Below are 20,473 nucleotides of genomic sequence, written 5' to 3' on the forward strand. Positions count from 1 at the left end.
AGAGTTCTTAGAAAAGACCCCAGAGGCACAGGCAGTCAAAGCCAAAATTGACAGATGAGATTACATCAAATTGAGAAGCTTCTGCACTGCAAAAGCAACCCTCAGCAAAGTGAGGAGGCAACTGACAGAATGGGAGAAGTTATTTACAAACATGCAACTAATAAAGGATTAATAACCAGAATATATATAAAGAGCTCAAGAAACTCAACAACAACAAAGCAAACAATCCAGTTAAGAAATGGACAAAGGACTTAAACAGGTGTTTTTCAAAAGAGGAAATCCAAATCCAAATAATCAACAGACACATGAAAAAATGCTCGGGATCACTATCCATCAAGGAAATGCAAATCAAAACCACAGTGAGGTTTCATGTCACCCTGTTAGAATGGCTCACATACAGAAATCAACAAACAACTGCTGGTAAGGATGTGGGGGAAGAAAGTACCCTAATCCACACTTGGTGGGAATGTAAACTGGTAAAGCCACTATGGAAGACAGTATGGAGATACCTCAAAAATCTGAATATAGACCTGCCATATGACCCAGCCATCCCACTCCTGGGAATTTACCCAAGGGAAATAAAAGATAAACATGGAAGTACATTGCAGCTCAATTCACAATAGCTAAGATATGGAATCAACCCAAATGTCCACAACTGAAGACTGGATAAAGAAATCATGGGATATGTACACCATAGAATACTATACAGCAGTTAAAAAAAAGATGAAATCTTGTCATTTACAACAAAATGGATGAATCTGGAAAACATCATACTTAGTGAAATAAGCCAGTACCAAAAGGACAAATACCATATGTTCTCCCTGATTGTGGTAAATAATAGAGTACCTAAAAGATAATTTATGGACATGAAATTGATGCTTAATCTATAGAAATGAAATTGAAAAAGGGCTTTGAACAGCCCTTGTCTCAACTATTTGGGAACAGTTTTTTTTTTTTTTCTTTCATACAATTTGTTGAACTCTTTACTTAGTATGGAGTTAATCTTATGTGTATACAGTTAATTGAAAATAGATCTTGGTAGGAAATAGAATGGGAGTAGGAGAGGAAGGAGAAAGAAGTGTGGGAGTGTGGGTATGGTGGAAAGACTCACTATGTTCCTAAAGTTGTATTTATGAAATGCATGAAATCTGTATACCTTAAATAAAAGGTTTCTGGGGGAAAAAGTATGAATAATTTTCATCATTTGAAATTCATTGTTACAGACTAGTATCTGCTAATTTTAACTGAAAGAATTAAAAAAGGAGAGAACGATCCAACATGGGAAGCAGGATACACAGCAGACTCATAGAATGGCAGATGTCTTAAACAGCACTCTGGCCTCAGAATCAGCCCTTAAGGCATTTGGATCTGGCTGACAAGCCCATGAGAATATTTTAGGCATGGAAAGCCAAGACGCTGTGGCAAAACACACACACACACACACACACACACAAACAAAAAACAAAAAACAACCAACCCTAAATGAAAGATCTCTGCAAGTGAGATCCCAGTAGAAAGAACGGGCCATCAAAGAAGGAGGTACCTTTCTCTGAAGGGAGGAGAGAACTTCCACTTTGACTGTGACCTTGTCTAAATAAGATCAGAGTTGGTGAACTCAAAAGGCTTCCATAGCCTTGGCAACTCATGACAAGAGCCTAGGGTGATTACTGATGCCATTAACAAGAGTGTCAATTGTTAAATCAACAACAGGAGTCACTGTGTACTTACTCCTTGTATAGGATCTCTGTCCTTAATGTGTTGTACAATGTAAATTAATGCTATAACTAGTACTCAAACAGTACTTTACACTTTGTGTTTCTGTGTGGGTACAAACTGTTGAAATCTTTACTTAATATACACTAAATTGATCTTCTGTATATAAATATAATTGAAAATGAATCTTGATGTGAATGGAATGGGAGAGGGAGCGGGAGATGGGAGGGTTGTGGGTGGGAGGGAAGTTATGGGGTGGAAAAGCCACTGTAATCCAAAAGCTGTACTTTGGAAATTTATATTTATTAAATAAAAGTTAAAAAAGAAATTCATTGTTATTTATTAATTTTTAAAAGCCTGTTGTGTGCTGGGTAAAATGTCTGTTCTGTAGTTGTTGAGAATGTTATTCTACATATGATCAGAAGATGAATTTTTTTAAAGATTTATTAATTTATTTGAAAGAGTTACACAGAGAGAGGTGAGGCAGAGAGAGAGAGAGAGAGAGAGAGAGAGAGAGATCTTCCATCTGCTGGTTCACTCCCCAATTGGCCACAATGATCACAGCTGCACCCATCCAAAGCCAGGAGCCAGGAGTTCCCTCCGCATCTTGCCATGCGGGTGCAAGGGCCCAAGGACTTGGGCCAAGTAGATGAATTTTGTTTACTGTGCTATTCAAATCTTCTGCGTGTTTACCCATATTTATTTGCTCATTTAGACAGTTACTGAGAGAAGTGTGCTAACATCCCACTAGGTTGAATTTCTCTTTTTCTAGTTCTGGCAATTTTTGCTTTCTCTATATTGAGCTCATGTTATTAAATTGATACAAATTTAGAATTATTTCATCTTCATGGTAAATTGAATATTTTCTTATTTTTAATTATACTTCTTCATCTCAAATAATAATTATTACCTTAAGGCTAACCCTGACTGATACTAATTTAGCTACATACATTTTTATTTTATTTTAGTTCTTGTTTGCATGGTAAAATTTTTCCATCCTTTCCAACTTCTCTGCATATTTGTGCTTTAGATGTTGGTTTATAAATAACAGAGTTTTGTTTTATTTACTTAATCAAAGTGTGCCAATCTGTGTCTTTAAAAGACTAGTTAAGAGGGTTTTTTTTTGTTTTTTTGTTTTTTTGTTTTTTGTTTTTTGTTTTTTGTTTTTTTTTTTTTTTTTGACAGGCAGAGTGGACAGTGAGAGAGAGAGACAGAGAGAAAGGTCTTCCTTTTTGCTGTTGGTTCACCCTCCAATGGCCACTGCGGCTGGTGCACCGCGTTGATCCTAAGGCAGGAGCCAGGTGCTTCTCCTGGTCTCCCATGGGGTGCAGGGCCCAAGCACTTGGGCCATCCTCCACTGCACTCCCGGGCCACAGCAGAGAGCTGGCCTGGAAGAGGGGCAACTGGGACAGAATCTGGCTCCCCGACTGGGACTAGAACCTGGTGTGCCGGTGCCGCAAGGCAGAGGATTAGCCTAGTGAGCCGCAGCGCCGGCCAGTTAAGAGTTCTTAATCTCTGCGAGTCTCCTTAGCTTGATAAGTGTCTTTTTAAAATTAATGTCCTACTTTTTTTTTTAAGATTTATTTTTATTTATTTAAAAGGCATGGTTACAGAGAGAGAGTTACAGAGAGAGAGCTCTTTCATCTGCTGGTTTATTCCCCAAATGGCCATAAGGCTAGGGCTGGGCCAGACCAAAGCCAGGAGCCAGGAGCGTCTTTCCTTGTCTCCCTTGAGGGTGCAGGGGCCCAAGCACTGGGCCATCTGCTGCTGCTTTCCAGCCATTAGCAGGGAGCTGGATTGGAAGTGGAGCAGCTGGGACTCGAACAGGGAACCAATTGGGATGCCAGTGTCGCAGGTGGCAGCTTTACCCAGCATGCTACAATGTAGCCCCATATGTGGATAAGTCTTTAAACAATATTTTTTTTACATTCAGAAAATAGTTTATTAACACCTGTAAGCTTAAGAAATGTATCTTTGATATTTATGTATATACACAGGAATTTATGGAATGTCGTCATTTCCTATTACTTCTTTGATTCCTGTATAATGAAAGCAGGTCCAGGGACTCAGCTATGCTGAGGACAGTATTTTTAATCTGGTGTCTGGGGAATTTGGTTTGTAGCTCTTTTATTGTGAGTTACCTGTCTAAATCCAATAGACACAGCATGCCTCTCTTCATACGCCGGTTTTATAAGATACTATAAAAATTCCATTTTTGATTTCAGGGCTGCGACTCCCAGGTGAGTGTGTCGGAAGCGTCTTGCAGCGAGAGCGCCTCCTCCTGCCAGTCTCTGGAACACGGCTCGGTCCCCGAGATCCTCATCGGCCTGCTCTACAACGCCACGACTGGAAGATTATCAGCAGAAGTGATAAAAGGCAGCCACTTCAAAAACCTGGCAGCGAACAGACCACCCAGTGAGTGAAAAAATAATTTTTTTCATTCTAATGTTTTCTGTACTTAGGGGACTCTCAGCGTTAGGGGTTTCAATCCTATCATTTAGTCTGAACCAATCAAAATGAAATGGTGCAATCATCAGCTAATCTCTTTCATGTTTTCTATTTCCAGTCATTTGGGAAGTAGGAAAATTTGAAATTCAAAATATTAATTGTAAGGTGACAGGACTTTTAATTTTTCATAGTGCCTGCAGAATAAATTATCCCTATCATGGCCATTATCTTTTAACGTCAGAAAAAGTTACAAGGCTTTAAAAAGTGAGTGATGCTCCCAATATAAACAGGAATGTGTGTAGCCCTTGCTGTCAACTGCGGATTACTTCTGTGTTTTCTGTGTGCAGACGGTACTGCGAACTACTGTTTTTACTTCTGTGTCGTCCCCTTTTGCCCCCTTAACAGTCGAGGACGAAAGTGTTCACATTTCTTTCCCTTTAAAACTGCAAACGGGTACTACCGGCAGAGGCTTGTCTCAGAGACCCTCACGGGCCCTGCCTGTGCCAGGACAGGCAGAAAGAGGACTGCTCTGCTGAGTGCACCTCAGGTGCTAGGCAGGGAGAGGAACTGGCAGGCCTGAGCCCTCTGCCCTCTGCCCTCTGCCCTCTGCCCTCGTGTGCGCCTCCTGCTCTTCTCTCTGCCTCTCGCAGTCCACTGGGGTGAGGGCAGGTTCTGGGCACACAGAGGTGCTGGCTGTCCCCTGACGAACCCCCAGCCCGTCTGTGCCTCTCTGTGAGATGTACCGGGGGCATCTTTGTGCTTTCCCAAAATCACAGCTGTTGATGCCTAAACTGAAGATTGATTCAAAAGGAAATGCTGACTAATAATACCACCTTAAATTTCTTTAAGGATTCCCCCACAATTGCTTAGTGCAGCCTTTTACTGCACACACTAAATAATTATTAAAGGAGGGGAAATTTGTTCAGACTGAATTAAATAAGCTTTACTTCTAAATGTTACGGAAGCTCTTTATTCGATGGGTGAAAGGCCTGACTGTATTTGGTTTGCCCCAAGTCATATTGGAACGCCTGCTTCCAAGGTCCTATCAGGGAATGTATCCATTCCTGAATTAGAAGTCCGGAGGCTACTGTGATATTTACGTTTCTCCCCTTACATGAGTGACCTCAGTCCGTTTCTTTATAGGTAAAATAAAGGCCATGTCCCTCACGGGGTAATTGGGAGGCTCAGGTGAGATCAAGGTGCCTCAGAGACGGCTGGAATTAAGGGGTCTGCCTTCTCATTTCACACGGGCAAGTTCGGTAGGAGACAAGAAGCAATGACTAGAATAAACCGATGTGGAAGCGTGGCTTGGTTATCTTCATTAAAACACACACTTAGGATGCAGGCTCCAATGGCCTGAGAAGGAAATGAGTAAAGCTCATAGATGAATGCGAGGGAGCGTGGTGAGGCCAGTGACAGGCAGGAGTGTGCACGCCCTGGCCAAAGACATTCGGACCGCAAAAAGTTTTGACACTGTACAGCTGAAACGAAACATCATCTGGGTCACCTGGAGCCGCAGGCTATCTGTTCGTCTTTCATGCTTTAGTGAAAAGTATACTTTTTTAAATAAATATTGATAAAATGTAGTGTAATAAAATGATTGGCTTGCCTTCCTGTAGCCACTCTGATGAAACCAGAGAAACACAGACTAAAATGAACCATGGCAAGGCCAGGGGCAGCAGCAGGGACAGGTAATAAACACGTTGAGAAAGATTAACATCCACACCTGGAGCCAATATTTTGGACTAAAAAATAGGTTATAGGAATTACCATTATTTTAGAATTTGATCTTCAGTATAAGGATGATCAGTGGTATTAGCTGTGAGGTAACTAGGAAGTAAATATAAGTCAATATTAAAAGCAATTACTTGAACACAGAGTATTTATAAAGCAAAAGTAGGATATTTATAAAATAAAATGTAAAACAGTTTGAGCAGTTTTCATAAGCTGAATAAATTATGTAAAGTTGTAGCTCTTCATTTATACCCAGGTTCTGAGCTTTGAATTATGCCACATAATGAATAATACCAATATTAACTAAATAAACAGTAGCAACATTCAAGAGCAGAAATTTTGATAGTTCTGTTTTATTTTGTGTAACTTAATTTTATATCACATTGGGAGTAATAAAAGTATTGCAAATATCAAATATTGCATGGACAAACTTAAAATTTGGCATAATAATGATGATCCTATAATGAATGACTTTTATTCAGTCTTTTGTAGTTTGATAATTTGCATGATTCTATGTTCAATGTGCTTCAGACCAAGAAGATATCTTTATAAAGATGTCCCTCTTTAAAACAGTGTAATTTTTATTTAAGGTTGCACAATGACCTTAAAATTCTCATTCCATGAAATTTACCCAACAACCCTTTTGTTCAACCCTCTGCCTGAATTAAAATGCTAAAGTTTTGTGTTCTTCCACCCCAGTGAACAGTGTTTCCTCTTTAATTCTAACCTTTGACCCTCTTTCACCCAACGATTGACATCTGGTCATTATTTCTTTTACTGCTTTCCACCCCCTGTTGTCAGATGGACTGTTCTGTTGTCTAAAACACTTGATAGGTGGACAGGTTTATATTATCCGAGGTGAGTTCCTGTAGAGGCTAATTGGATGTTGTCTTTTCATGCAAAAACAAAATACCCTAAAACTTGCCGGCAGTGAAGCTGTCCACCATGTTGGTTTCTGAAAAAAATGCACATTTATTATCTGTGGTACTATAAATAAAAACTAACGTAGAATTTATCTCTGATTATGGATGATGGTGTGCAGAATATCTATAAAAGAGGCAAAACATTTTTTAAATGAAAGCTTTTATTTTTTCATTCATCTGTACTTTGATTCATATAACAGAAGTAGATATTTCATGAGAAATATTGCAGTTTTCTTTAAAATTAATTGAATTTTGATCTGAAGTACACATGATGGATCAACATGCTGAAGATCATTTGCATGGGGCTAAAGAGCTTGAAAGCCCATTCGTTCAGAGAGGATTTTCTCCCAGATAATCAGGCAATGAAGTGTTCTGTTTCACTTTGTACACTCAACATCACATCAGGTTTTTGTTTTCTAATTCATGAAAATAATTAAGATATCATACTTGAAATTTTACATTAAATTGTGCCAAAAAGAATTTCTGTGGTATTTATCTTAACTACCTAAAAAAGCACATTAAATATACTGTTGCATGAAACCAGGAGAAAGTTTTACTTGATTTGTTAAACTTTGAACTCTTAATGCATTTGGCTTCATTTTGGCCCTTAAATGTTTTTAAGATATATTTTAAAACCACATCCATGCAGAGATTTTTTTGACATTTCATCCTAAGCTGTTTTGATGTCATCTTTGCGTATTTGTCTTCCTCTTTTCCTCTTCACCATTTGCCTTCATTCCTATTTGTTTGTTTCTTCTGATTCTCTGAAAACACAGTGGAATGCTTTACAGTGTTGTGGCTAATCAAGCTTGCTAAGTGTTGATTAATGCTATGATGTTGTGCTCAGTGAAGCTGAATGGGACGAGAGTGGGCAGGGGTGGTAGTGGGCGGGCAGGGATGTGGGTGGGAGGGGAAAGGAAGGATTATGAGGTATACCTTTAAATTCTATTATTGAAAACTAGTGAGGTTAAGTTATTATTACCCCAAAAATATTTTTGGCCTACTTAAGGTTTTCTGTTACTTATCACATTTTGTAAGCATCTACATCAAAATGGAATTGGTTGAATTACCATTAAGCATGGTATACACCATATCCTTGTAAAGTTTAAATATTTAATCTTTTCAGCATATGTTGCAAGAAAATTATGTTGAGTTTGCTTCAAATGATACGTGTGATGTGTTGTTTTTTCCTTTAGATACATATGTTAAGTTAACTCTACTGAATTCCATGGGTCAAGAGATGTCCAAATGCAAGACATCCATCCGCAGAGGGCAGCCAAACCCAGTGTACAAGGAAACGTTTGTTTTCCAAGTGGCCCTATTTCAGCTTTCTGATGTAACACTCATACTGTCCGTGTATAACAAACGCAGCATGAAAAGAAAAGAGATGATAGGCTGGATTTCTTTAGGTCTGAACAGCTCTGGAGAAGAGGAACTCAATCACTGGACTGAGATGAAAGAGTCCAAAGGACAGCAAGTATGTAGGTGGCATGCGTTGCTAGAGTCGTGATGACAGTTCGCAGGAGCGGTCGCAATCCAAGGCGGCGTTATTTCTGATCACAACATACTGCTTTCACCTAATCACCATCCGAGGAGCTGTACTTTGAAGAGTCGCACTCAACATTCTACCAAAATGCTTTAAATTCGGTGGGAAGAACATCTAAAACGGACAGGGATGAAGAAAAGATCTCTCTGGTAGAGCTTGTTTGGGAAACTGAGAAACTGACATCATTATTGTTAAACTAACACCACTCCAGAGACATACTTCTGATTTGAAGTTAATTTTACTTTAGCTAAAAAGCCAGTAATGTCATGGAATATTATAAGTGCTTTTAAAAAATCAAAATTTTAGTTGCAACGGTATTTCAGTATCACCCCACATATCCACAAAACCCGTTTCAACTGGCTGGTCCCTGCTGTTTGTGATGTTCCCTGATGAGAAATGAGCAGTTCTCCAGCTCTCTCCTAAGTCAGATCCGTGGTGGAGGGCGTCAGTCCATTGAACCTGGTTTATTTCAGGTGTTTTCCCTCTCTGCATTCGGTTTCATTGTGCCTCAGTTCTTCTCAAAAGCACTGAATCTGAGTGCAGGCAAACACTCATTTCTGTGAAGGAATTTTCTAAATGTGTTGCTTTTTTTTCCCCCAAGTTCATTTCTTCATTTGCATCTGCCTTTGCCTGATCCAAAGAGACCAAGTCACCGTACTGGTCCCTTGCAAGTCTCCTAGACAGGTTGTACTGTAGAACTATGTAACTTTCTGTTGAAAGCACTTCCTGTATTATTGTATTCCAATGTAGGAAGCTAATAGAGCAGGCCTTGACTTTAAAAATCCTTTCAGTAATTAACTCTTTAAAACTGTAGTAATTTCAAAATACCTTTTTTTTTTTAACAAAGTGAAAAACACAGTAGATGAGCTGTTAGAAATTGAAAACAATTCAAGTTAAAGAAAAATGTCTGCTCTGGGTACTTAGAAACCAACACTGCATAAAGCAGGTAGCATTCAGGATAAGAAACAGTCCTCTCTAAATCTCACTTTTACTTCAATTTGTATTTGTGATATAAAGACTATCCAGTTCTCAGTTGATTCAGAACATCCTATGAACGGTTCTGAGACTCCTTACGAAGTTTCTAGTGACTTGTGATGAGATTTTATGAAATTTACAGACAATGTGCTTCAACGTGACGTCATCCTGTGCCTTTCTTGTAAGCTGAATTTGCTCATACAGCTTGAAAGTTGTATTTGCGAAATTAGGCCTTCAATTTTTATAAATGTAAAGATTCCTCAGAACAGTGTCACAAATCTTGATTTCCTCGGACACGAGTAAAGGTTGTACGAATTTTTTAAATGACAGGACACTTTCATTTGTTCTTTTTATATTTAGGAACTCTGGTCTGTCAGGAATATTATAAGCTGTTTTCTTTTTAATTTTGCTTCTTACCTAATATATAATTTTATGCATATACTTTCTTAAATAGAGTATGTTTATATATGAAAAAATTTGCTTTTTTCTTTCTCATTTTTAGTTAAACTAGACAAAAGCATATTATTTATCAGTTACTAAAAAGCTGTGTATCATTGTTCCTAGTCCTAAGTACTATATATCGTTGTAAGCTAGAACTTGTTATTGGCATAATAACAAAAATCATAGCATTTACTGCGGCTTGGCTGTACTGAGAGGCCTTAAGAGAAATCAAAAATATTATGAAGTCCTATATCTTTTTTAGTTAAAAAAATGGCAGCTCTATGCATTCATACACATAAACTATAGGAAAAATACAAATGCTATATTGGGTAACATGGAGTTTAGGAACATAGGTTGCAGAATTGCATGAAAGGGGAAATCCAGCCTTTTCTTGTTACATCAGTGAACTTTTTCCAGAATTTTTTATAGGTTAGTTAAGCTGTAAAGTTGGAACACGAATCAAATGGTAAAATAGGTATCTCATTGAAGTATCCTCAGCCAACAGTATACAAAAAGATTTGAAAGGGAGGGTGTAGATTTCATGGGAAATTAGACTTAGGCATTTGACATTACAGCTATCTTCTCCAGCTTTGGAACAACTGCCTGTATTGCTGACAACTGGTATCTTCCTAATAAAAAGAGTTATCAGGCTTATTTGTAGCTGGAACAAGCTTACTCAAACACATTAGTAAGATCAGTTTGGTGCTTTCACCCCTAGTAAGAAAAAGAACTAATTCATTGTTAAATGTACCTCTTTATTCAGACTATGCCCAGAATTAAGTTTGTGGTTTGATATATCCTAAGTTTATCTGGTGCAAGGATCAAGTCCTATGTGACCCAAAAATTAGTCAACGTTTTGAAAAACATTAAGAAAGACCCTCCCTTCATCCCAGCTTCCAGGTTCTCAAAGACGATAAAGTGCATGCACACCACGATTCTCAAAGATTAGAAAATGCATATACACGCACACACACCCTAGATAACTATGTGTGCACGTGTGTTAATTCACAAAGGTGAAGTGGCCATGGCTTTTTCAGAAAACTCAATGGAAAAAGATTTCTCAACTTATGGATTCTTTTTCTCCTCCATAAATTTGCCAGATACTATGTTTAGTTTGGGATGATATTTGCTGGCATTTTTCTCCATACAAAACAAAATATATACCTTTTTTTTTTCCTGTGAATTGACACAGCTTGAAGTAGTTACTCCCCCAAATTGACTGTTCTTATATAAAGGGATTACATGGGGCTCAAGAGACCCACACGACTCTGCTGATCTGATGTATTGCACAGTACTACTGTTGCTTTGTGTACTTGAATTTGCATGAAAGCTTAAAGACAAAACCTTGCATCTCACTAACTATAGCAAATAGGGGCCCAGTGGCGGGCAGCAGGTGCTGACTGGGAAAGTGGAGAAAGAAAACCCCCTTTCTTCCTGTTCATTGGAGTTGCCTCGTTTTATGATAAAATGAGACAGTCTAGAGATGGCAACTGACTGGCGGTTATGAGAGCTCATGAGCCTAGAGTCACAGTCGTGCAAATGAGCTGCCAAGTGTAGTTACTACTGGCCAGGTAATGACGTGTGTTTCAAACTGCAGAGAAGTGGTATAGGAGATCATCTTACCTTTCAGAAACAGTCTCATGGTGCTGTGTCTTCAGTACCATCCACGTTTTGCCTGAAATCCAATCGAATATTACCTTATGCATTCAGTCAGTTCTCAGTAGTACTGTATTGCTGACAAAAATAATAAATTGGACCCCAGCTTAAAAATGGAAAACCTAATTGATAAACTATCTAAGCTACCTTGATTGTTGTTTGCATGTTTACATTTGAGGCCTGGTGGAGGAGTTTCATCCAGCATGGTGCTGACGCCTAGGGCTATCCATAAATCATTTCTTTAAGACCCTCTTCGTTTTCCATTTACTTATCAAGTGAATCGCGCATAATCAGGGACTGCAAAGGAAGGTTGCACCAAGTAGAGAGAGAAGGAATAGAATTGAGGACGTTCTTCAAAGCAGAGATGGGTGGGGAGGCCGAATGATACTGCAGTCTTTCAAACGAACTGTAAAACAGGCTACTGGAAGGTGTGAGTTTTAGGCGGCTTAAGAGCAGTAGTCACCAAGAGATTTTTTTCAAGGTACCTATCCAGATGTGAATAGAAAGGGCCTAAATCTATTTGCATAAAATTGCCATTTGTCTACATGGACTGGAAAACTCCTAGAAGTTTTTCCTATTAATTGACAGCTGTTGTATTATTTCACGTGGAGACTAATTATTCACAAGTTTCTGTTTCTTTCTTTTTCTCCCATCTGCCATCCCCAGTTCATGTGTGGCCTCCACTGGGGCAGCCATCAGTATAATTATCACCAGCCATTTAGTATCTCACAGGGTTAACCATGATACAAGGTATTTTCCAAAGTTAATTTTAAAATATCAGTTGGGCCCTCCAAAATGTGTCATAAAGATGATAGTAAACAGCTGTAATTTACTAAGACCTGGCACAGTAACTTATTATTTGATTCTCACAGCAGTACTCCGAGGGAAGTAATATTATCAACGTTTTATCGATGAAGAAACTGCAGTTTTTTTTTTTTTCATCATTCAAGAGGTTAAGCGACTGTCCTAGGGTCATCCCATAAGTAAGTACATTAGTGAAACTAGCCTCCGAACCCAGGTGTAAGTTACTCTAAGACCTCTGCTATGCATGTTGAAGTTGGATCCTTCTTTACTAGTTGCAAAAACAGTGTTTATTAATGATCCCACCCACCTTAATGGAATGCCGAAACTAGGGGGCAAAATAAACTTGAGTGACAGAAAAACAATCAGGATTTCATTCCTCTCAGGCCGCAGATGATACTCTGTGTCATACCTTGTAGATGACTTTGTTTTCCAAAGACTTGAGATTAATTTACCAATGTAGCACATACTAATGTTCCCAAAGTATACTAATCAATTTATTCTGCTTTTTGACTGCTTCTGGGAATCTGAGGTATTTAACTGCATAAGCACCTTTTTGCCCTGGGCAGCAGAAATCCTGTAACCTGTCAGGCCCACATCTTAACCCAGCCAGTTGCCAGCAGGTTCTGCCTCCCTGTACTCTCGGTGCAGCTTATTTATGCTTCCCCTGTGCTCTTTAATAAAGAGAACACAGGAGTTACAGCTAGTTTCATCGCATGTCGCTCTGTCCCCCTAGGAGAAGATAACTCCTGAGTCGAAGAATGAAAATATGTTAGACTCACACCAAACTCCAGACACATGTTCTTCCCAGGGACAAGACACAAACTAGTGTTTTCCAAACTGCACTGCACTTCAAAATTACCTTGAGAGCTTAATTTTGTATCTACAACTCCGTCTCCAAGGATTCGGTTTCACTGGGTCTGGGGAAATCTAAGAAGCGACATTTTATCAGACACCCCAGGAAATCCTCTCTTGAGATATTGGTGTAGACTATTGAACTTATTGCATAAAATTATCAGTAGCAGTGCCTCAGTATCTGTAGATTAGATCTCTAAGTGTGACAGTGGATAAATCAGGGAGAGATTAAGACTAGGGGTAGTAGTATTGATATTTGTGCTTTCTCAAAGGGAAACATGTTTAGTGAACAATAAAAATTGATATTAATCATGAGTTCCTGCACATTCACATTTAATATAACTTCTTCAAACTGTTGCTTGCTGTAATAAATATATTTTGCTGTGTTGGTTCTAGGATTCTTGCACATTCCTTTGCATTAGATACAAGGCCGGGAGGATGTCTGGGGAGATATTTGTCTTGTATTTCTGTCGGGATTCTAAGTGAAATAAGACTGACCTTTGAGCACACGTGTAGTAGCAGCCATGGGTGGTGGCCTTCTTGCGTTCTTGTGTGGAGTAGGCTTCCTTGCCATCCTCCTCACTGGCTTCCTTGTCCTCACACCGACCAGATGCACTTCAGTCCTGGATTCTTCACTAGGAACCCTGTTACTCCTGCTCCAGTCTCACACATTGCCTTGAGTGCTTTATTCTTTCTTAGGGTCCTTGGGTCCTTTATCTGAAATAGCAAATATGGCAACCTCAAAACCTCTTTCAGATAGAATAAATGCTGTGGATAAGGCACATCTAAGTTTTTGTTTCCCCTCACTTGAGATGCAGCCACCCTTCTGTCTCTGATGTAATATTAATATATATTATGTTTTGAAAGTTTTCTCAACCTACTGAAAAGTGAATTATTTGAAGATTTGAAGTAATGTCATTATGGAATTAGGCTGTTTTGTGACTGCTGGTGTATCTCTGTATTTGATCTGACCATAGTTTGAGATTTGGTTAATATAACCTTAAAATGATGGAGTTCAGTAGCCTGGAATTATTAATCCATTATCAAAAATGGATGTAAAATTCTTGCTGTTTTCTCTCCCTGTTTAGACTAGTATGTATCTTTTTAAAACGCTCCTGCATTCTTCCGCCCTGCCTTTCCGCCTACTCTTACTCACAGAAAGTCGCACTGGCTAGCAGAGTTCATCCATCAGAGCTGAATAATTCCTTAGTCCTGTGGACCAGGCGGTAGGGAGGAGCAGCCAGGCTCTGTCAGAGACTACATAGACAAAGGGTGATGCTCTTCATTCATAAGGCATTTGCTGCTGCTGTTAGGAGGGTTATTGTTGTATGCACTTACCTTGAGCAGTTGTAAGGCTTGGTATAACTGTATTGTGGAATATGAGCCTCTTAGTACATAAAAACGTTTAATAATTAATTATGAGAACAAAGTCAGGGCTATGTCAGTTATAGTGCAAGATGTTTGATATTGTTTCAGCATCAGTTTGACAGTCTGTATCTTAAATTGTTTTTATTTTAGGGCTTTCTTCATCTTCTTTGTTATTCTCATTATTAGTAAATGAAGCTTGTACTATTTGATTTTTGAGTTTGTCTTTAAAGTACTCAAGACTGCTTTAAAAAATAAAACCTTAACACCTTTCTTTTAATTCCTTTAACATGTGATCTCTCATCTGACAATGTGTTTAAAATGAATACTCAATGTACAACGTATAACATTCCCCTGAAAAATGCTTCCAAAATTCATTTATATATTCAGATATTGTTAGAGTGCCTATCTATGTAAGCCTAAGCAGTTAGTGTTAAACATGATTTTGTTGAATGAGGAAGTAGGGATTTTCCCTTATCTGTGGTTAGCTGCTTCTCTTTGCCATTCCTGGTTGAGCCTCTTCCCAGCTCACCCTTTGTCCATTGCTAAGCTGTCAGCTGCCCCTGTTGGTACTGTTTTCAGTAATGACTCTCAAGGTAGATCCTCAGTCATTCCTGTGTGCCCCCCCACCCCGTTATGTTGATGAAAGTAATAGGTAAGCACCAATGGGAGACAAGAGCCCTGCATGAGAAAGGATCAGTCTCTGTAATAGGGAGAAGCCTGTAACGGGGTGGCACCTTGGTGCCCAATACCCAGTTATAATGCAGCAGAACCCAACTTTGGAAGTGAGGAATTCTGGGTTCCTGTGTCACATCTCTACTTTTGGTCTTCTCCCTCCCCTCTCCCCCAAGATTGTACATCCTTTTTTATTTTAAATTTTCTGAGAAGGCTTTTCAAAGTTTCTTTAACCAGGCTATTTCAAAAAACTGAAGACTGAAATAAATACCACGGAGTACAGAAGATCGCTTTCTTTCTTCTAGTGGGGGAATATGGGAAGTGACTTTGTTGGGGCAGTCTTTTTAGTACACATTGAGAATATTGCAGCCTTCTCCAGTGACAGACATTTGTTGTGTGAGGAAAGACCAGATAGCTCTCTTAGTGTCTGAATGTATTTGAACAATTATTAGAAGCACAGCAAGAACTGAATGGTGATTCTTCCAGCTGCATTTTATGTTAAAAATATTTAAGCTTACCAAGAGGAAATTTTCAGTAGTAGCTTGCATTACAAAATTAGTTTATCGTGTTTCTGTATAATTTTATTTTTAGATGCCTTTTTGGAAAAGAATAGTGACAGTAATTTTGAGGAATCTTTAAAGGTGTCATAGAAAAGATAGCCAAACTTTGGTTAGATTTTTACTAAAATGTTGAGATTAAAAATATATAAATATTACTTTTCAGTTAAATTAGCCTTGAGGAAGAATGGTTATTTCCTGAGTTTTAAGGGTCTTGATCGATCGTTTTTCTAAAACTCATGAGGTTCATCACTGCTCAACACTCTTGCATTGTTTTAGTTCTCAAAATAATGTAATTTTATGGGAAAACTCAATTAGCAGAATCTTTTATTCCATTGTCCCCTTCCTGCCTTTCTTCTTCCCTCCCTCCCTTCCTTCCTCTCACTTTTTGAGTCAAGAAGCCTCCTTAATAATATAGTTTCTACAGAGCTTTCTTACTTATTTTTCTAATAATGGATATAACAGTGTGATGAAGTCTAAATGCTCTGTGAGCAGAACTCTTTCAGACAACCTGAGAAAATACACTCCTGAATAATGTTTCCCGTGGTCTTCAATTGTCCCTAACACATCTGCTAGTGACTCTCAACCATTGGTGGATCTTGTTCATATATACAAGTGTCTGTGTGATTATCGACAATATTGTATTATTGTCACATTACTTTGCATTTTGGATCAAAAGTATAAACAGATAAGTGTGTGAAGCAATCTGTTTTCTAGAATGAGCGTATATCTGATCACTTTCATATAATGGAAACTGTGCTATATGTTGCATTTTATCCTCATAACTACTTTTCTACTATCTATACACCGATTGTCTCGGTGCCTTTTTCCTTTTGTATAATTGTACTACATAAAGAAATTGTTGACTTCTGTGTAAACAATGTTAAAATTACTATTCCAAGGAGATTTTAATGACAGTTTAATTTTCAGAGAATAAATTTTTGTGTGGGTTAAAAATTACTTTTCTTCACCTTTATGTAAGAAATCTATTCACGCTTTAGTACTCACATGGAATGGGTAAACATCTGACTTTTCTAATAATATATAAAAATCAGCCCTAATTCTTATCACTGACAAGCAAGTGTTAATATGACTGTTATACAAAATAAAATATCAATTACAGTAGCAAATATCAGTGGTCACATGTAAATGTTGTAAAATCTTGGGTCTGGAAGGAATATCATTTAAGCATGCTATGACATATTGCCATCACAATGTTTGGGTCATATTATTTGCTTCACCTGTAAGTCAAGTCTGGCCTCTCTCCTCTCCCCAGAAAAATAAACTACAGACATTTTTTAACATTTTAAAACAATTTCCTTTAAAGTTGATACCATTGAAGGACAGAAGTAACTAGTTTTAAAATGGTCTCAGTATCTTTAGCTTCCCTTTAGCGTGAATTTGTGGTCATTCATAGCCGTATCTTCAGTCTGTTTAGCAAAGTCCTTTTCCATTGGGCATTAGTAGTTTGTTGATTTTTAATTCTGTTTTATTAGGTAGTTGTATTGTTTCCCAAATACCTTGGGGTTAGAGATCTTTTTGGTCCATTTTATTTCTAGCAATAAAGATTTATAACAACAGACTTAACAAGTACTATTTTGCATATGAAAAAGAATTTAAGCATTTGGTGCTCTAAAATTGACAGAAATTAAAGTTGCTACATCATCTAATCTCTGGTTGTCTTGAATCCTTAGTTCCATAAATTAACCAGAGCCTTTTTTGTTAACTTTTTAAAAGGGTAGAACATCAATGCCCAATTGGTCTGGTTTACTTTTTGTTTTATTTTGTTTTGTTCTGTTTTTGCTTTTTATAGAGTTTATGTAAGTTTCATGAAAACATAAAATGTGTTCACAATGTAATCTTCAGCCACAGTTTAAGGAACTTGTATCCTTTCCTAGAACTTGCTGCTGAATTCTCAGATATTTTCGGCAAATATAGACTTGCTTGTGAGTGTTCACAAAATTCTCTTTCTGAATTCTAAGCAGTGTCCCCATTTGGATAGTTTATTTGTTATTGAGTGCTTTGAAAAAAATCATTTTTATCTTGGTCATGGCTTGTTGTCTTTCAGAGAAAGTTTACATGAAGTGCAATTCCAGCAGAGGATTGGCACATCTGTATTCTTGCCAGCAAATCACTACGTTATTTTCTGTTGTTACAGGGGGGTTGGGTAGTTATTCATTATAATGTGTTAGGATTGCATTTTGATTGCAAATTGGCTATAACCACTCTGATCTCCAGTATGCAAAGTAATATTTACGTCAGCTCTTTTCCCCAAATATTATCAAAATACTCCATACAGTTTTCCTTTTGAAAAAATAAACTCATTCTAATCTAAAAATAAAAGATCTCAGTAAAATATGCGGAATATTGTGTTTGGTTAGTACTTTATAATGAATTAAATGCTTCTGTATAACTAAATAACAAGTAAATGGGGACAAGCCACAGTCTTGCATCTCCTAATGACAGGGATACCTTCTGAGAAATGCATTACTGGGCAGTTTTGCCACTGTGTGAAGTAACTACCAAACTTTAAAAAGGGTGGGGCCAGCAGCACGGCATAGCAGGCTAAGCTGCCGCCTTCAACGCTGCTGTTCCATGAGTGCCAGTTCCAGTCCAGGCTGCTCCACTTCTGATCCAGCTCCCTGCTAATGTGCCTAGGAAAGCAGCAGAAGATGGCCCAAGTGCTTGGACCCATGCACCCTCATGGGAGACACAGATGGAATTTCAGGCTCCTGGCTTCAACTTGGCCCAGCCCTGGCCATTGCTACCATTTGGGGAGTGAATCAGATCTCTCTCCCCTCCCCCCCCCCAACTCTAACTCTAACTCTAACTCTAACTCTAACTCTAACTCTAACTCTAACTCTGTAACTCTGCCTTTCAAATGAATGAATGAGTGAATAAAATATTTTTTTAAAGTATTTTCCAAAGTAGCATTTTGCATCCTACCAGTAATGATTGAAAATTGTTACTGCTTTACACTGCTGCCAGCAGTTGGTATTGTCAGGGTTTTGTGTGTTTGTTGTTTTGGATTTTAGCCATTCTAGTAGGTATGCAGTGGTGTCTCACTTGGAATTTTCAGTTGCCTACAGATGAGATATCATGTTTCCATCTGTCTATTTTCTTTAGCAGTGAGGTGTCTGTTTAAATCATTGCCCATTTTTTAAAAATGGTTTGTTTTCTTAATGTTCTGTTCAAGAGTTCTTTGTGTATTTTGGATACAAGTCCTTAATCTGATGCATGTTTTGCAAGTGTTTCCTTCCAGCCTCAGCATGTCTTGCCATTCTCTTAACATTGTCTTTCACTGAGCAGAAGTGTGTAGTATTAATAAAGTTCAATTTCTCTTTTTTTTCTTGAAGATGTTGTGTTTCTGATGCTGCATCTAAAACCTCAGTGCACACCCATGGTCATCTAGATTTTCCACCACATTTTTTTCTAGAAGTTTTATCGTTTGCATTTTACATGTATGTCTATGACCAATCTGGGTAAAAATTTTTGGAAGGTATAAGGTCTGTGTCTGGGTTTGGTTTTGTTTAGTTTTGTTTTTGAGTGTTCAGTTGTTCCAGAGTACCCTTTCTCCACTGAATTGCCTTAGCTTCTTTGTCAGAGAGGAGTTGACTACATTTCTGTGTATCAGTTCTTTTACCATATAGTCTCATGTTAGATCTTGGGTACTTGGTACTCTAACTTTGTTCTTCAGTTTTATGTTACATCTTTTGCCTTATCCATATAAACTTGAAAAACAGTTTGTTGATGTCTATAACACATAATGTTTTGCTATTTTAATAGATTGTGTTACTTTCTCTAATCCAGAAAAATGAAATATTTCTCCATTTATTTAAATTTTTACCTGACTTCTTTCATTCAAGTTTGGTAATTTTCCATATATAGATCTTAGACATATTTTATTAGGTTTATATCTATTTTTTTCCTTTGTAGACCTATCAGAAATACTATTTTTTAACTTCCAATTCCAATTTTTCTTTGCTGGTATTTTGGAAAGCAATCAGCTTTCTATACATCTATTTTTTTTTAATGATCTTTATTTATTTGAAAGGCAGAGTTACAGAGGGAGAGGGGGAGAGGGGGGAGAGAGATCTTCAATCCCTTCATTCACTCCCCATATGGTTGCAATGGCCAGAGCTGGGCCAGTCCATAGGCAGGAGCCAGGAGCTTCTGGGTCTCCCACGTGGGTGCAGGGACCCAAGGACTTGAACTGTCTTCCACTGCTTTCCCAGGCACATTAGCAGGGAGCTGGATCACAAGTGGAATAGCCAAGATTTGAACTGGTGCTCATATGGGATGCCAGCATCACAGGCAGTGGCTTAACACACTTCACCTCAATGCCAGTACCTATTCATCTTTTTAATAAAGATTCATTATTTTTATTTATTTGAAAAGCAAAGTGACAAAGAGAGGGAGAGAGAGAGACAAAGTTCTTCATCCAGTGGTTCACTCCCCTGATGGCCACAACAGCCAGGGCTGGACCAGGCCAAAGCCAAGAGCCTGGAACTCCACCAGCACTCCAGAATGGGATACCAGCATTGCAGGCAGCAGCTTAACCCACTGCACCACATTGCTTTTCCCAACTTTCTGTTCATCTTGTGTCCTGTACCCTTTTGTCCTCCAGGAGGTTTTTTGTTGCTGATTCTTTGGAAATGTCTAGATAGGCAATCATGTCATGTGCAGAAAGTAAATGAATTTTTATTTCTTCCTACTCAGTGTATTTATCGCTAATCTCCCCTTTTTTTCCTCTTTGTACTAACTGGCATTTCCAGTTTGATTTG

At 38.2% G+C, this 20,473-nt stretch overlaps 1 protein-coding gene across 4 annotated transcripts in view; it reads left to right on the top strand.

The window, feature by feature from the left end:
* The window catches only part of SYT14 (synaptotagmin 14), a 245,650-nt gene extending 228,649 nt beyond the window's left edge, over positions 1–17,001 (top strand). For 2 of the 4 annotated variants that reach the window (XM_051820526.3, XM_051820522.3), the window contains 3 exons: positions 3,939–4,128; positions 6,697–6,753; positions 8,015–17,001. In XM_051820526.3, coding sequence (XP_051676486.1) covers positions 3,939–4,128; positions 6,697–6,753; positions 8,015–8,328 — 561 coding nt within the window. In that variant the 3' untranslated portion in view covers positions 8,329–17,001. The remainder of the gene's footprint in view (positions 1–3,938; positions 4,129–6,696; positions 6,754–8,014) is intronic. The other 2 variants (XM_017347809.4, XM_070055234.2) reach the window with 1 other exon arrangement.
* Positions 17,002–20,473: the final 3,472 nt, after the last annotated feature.

This window comes from Oryctolagus cuniculus, chromosome 13 (assembly GCF_051225735.1).
Source record: "Oryctolagus cuniculus isolate XC-2025 breed Fujian yellow rabbit chromosome 13, ASM5122573v1, whole genome shotgun sequence".
NCBI classification, from domain to species: Eukaryota; Metazoa; Chordata; class Mammalia; order Lagomorpha; family Leporidae; genus Oryctolagus; species Oryctolagus cuniculus.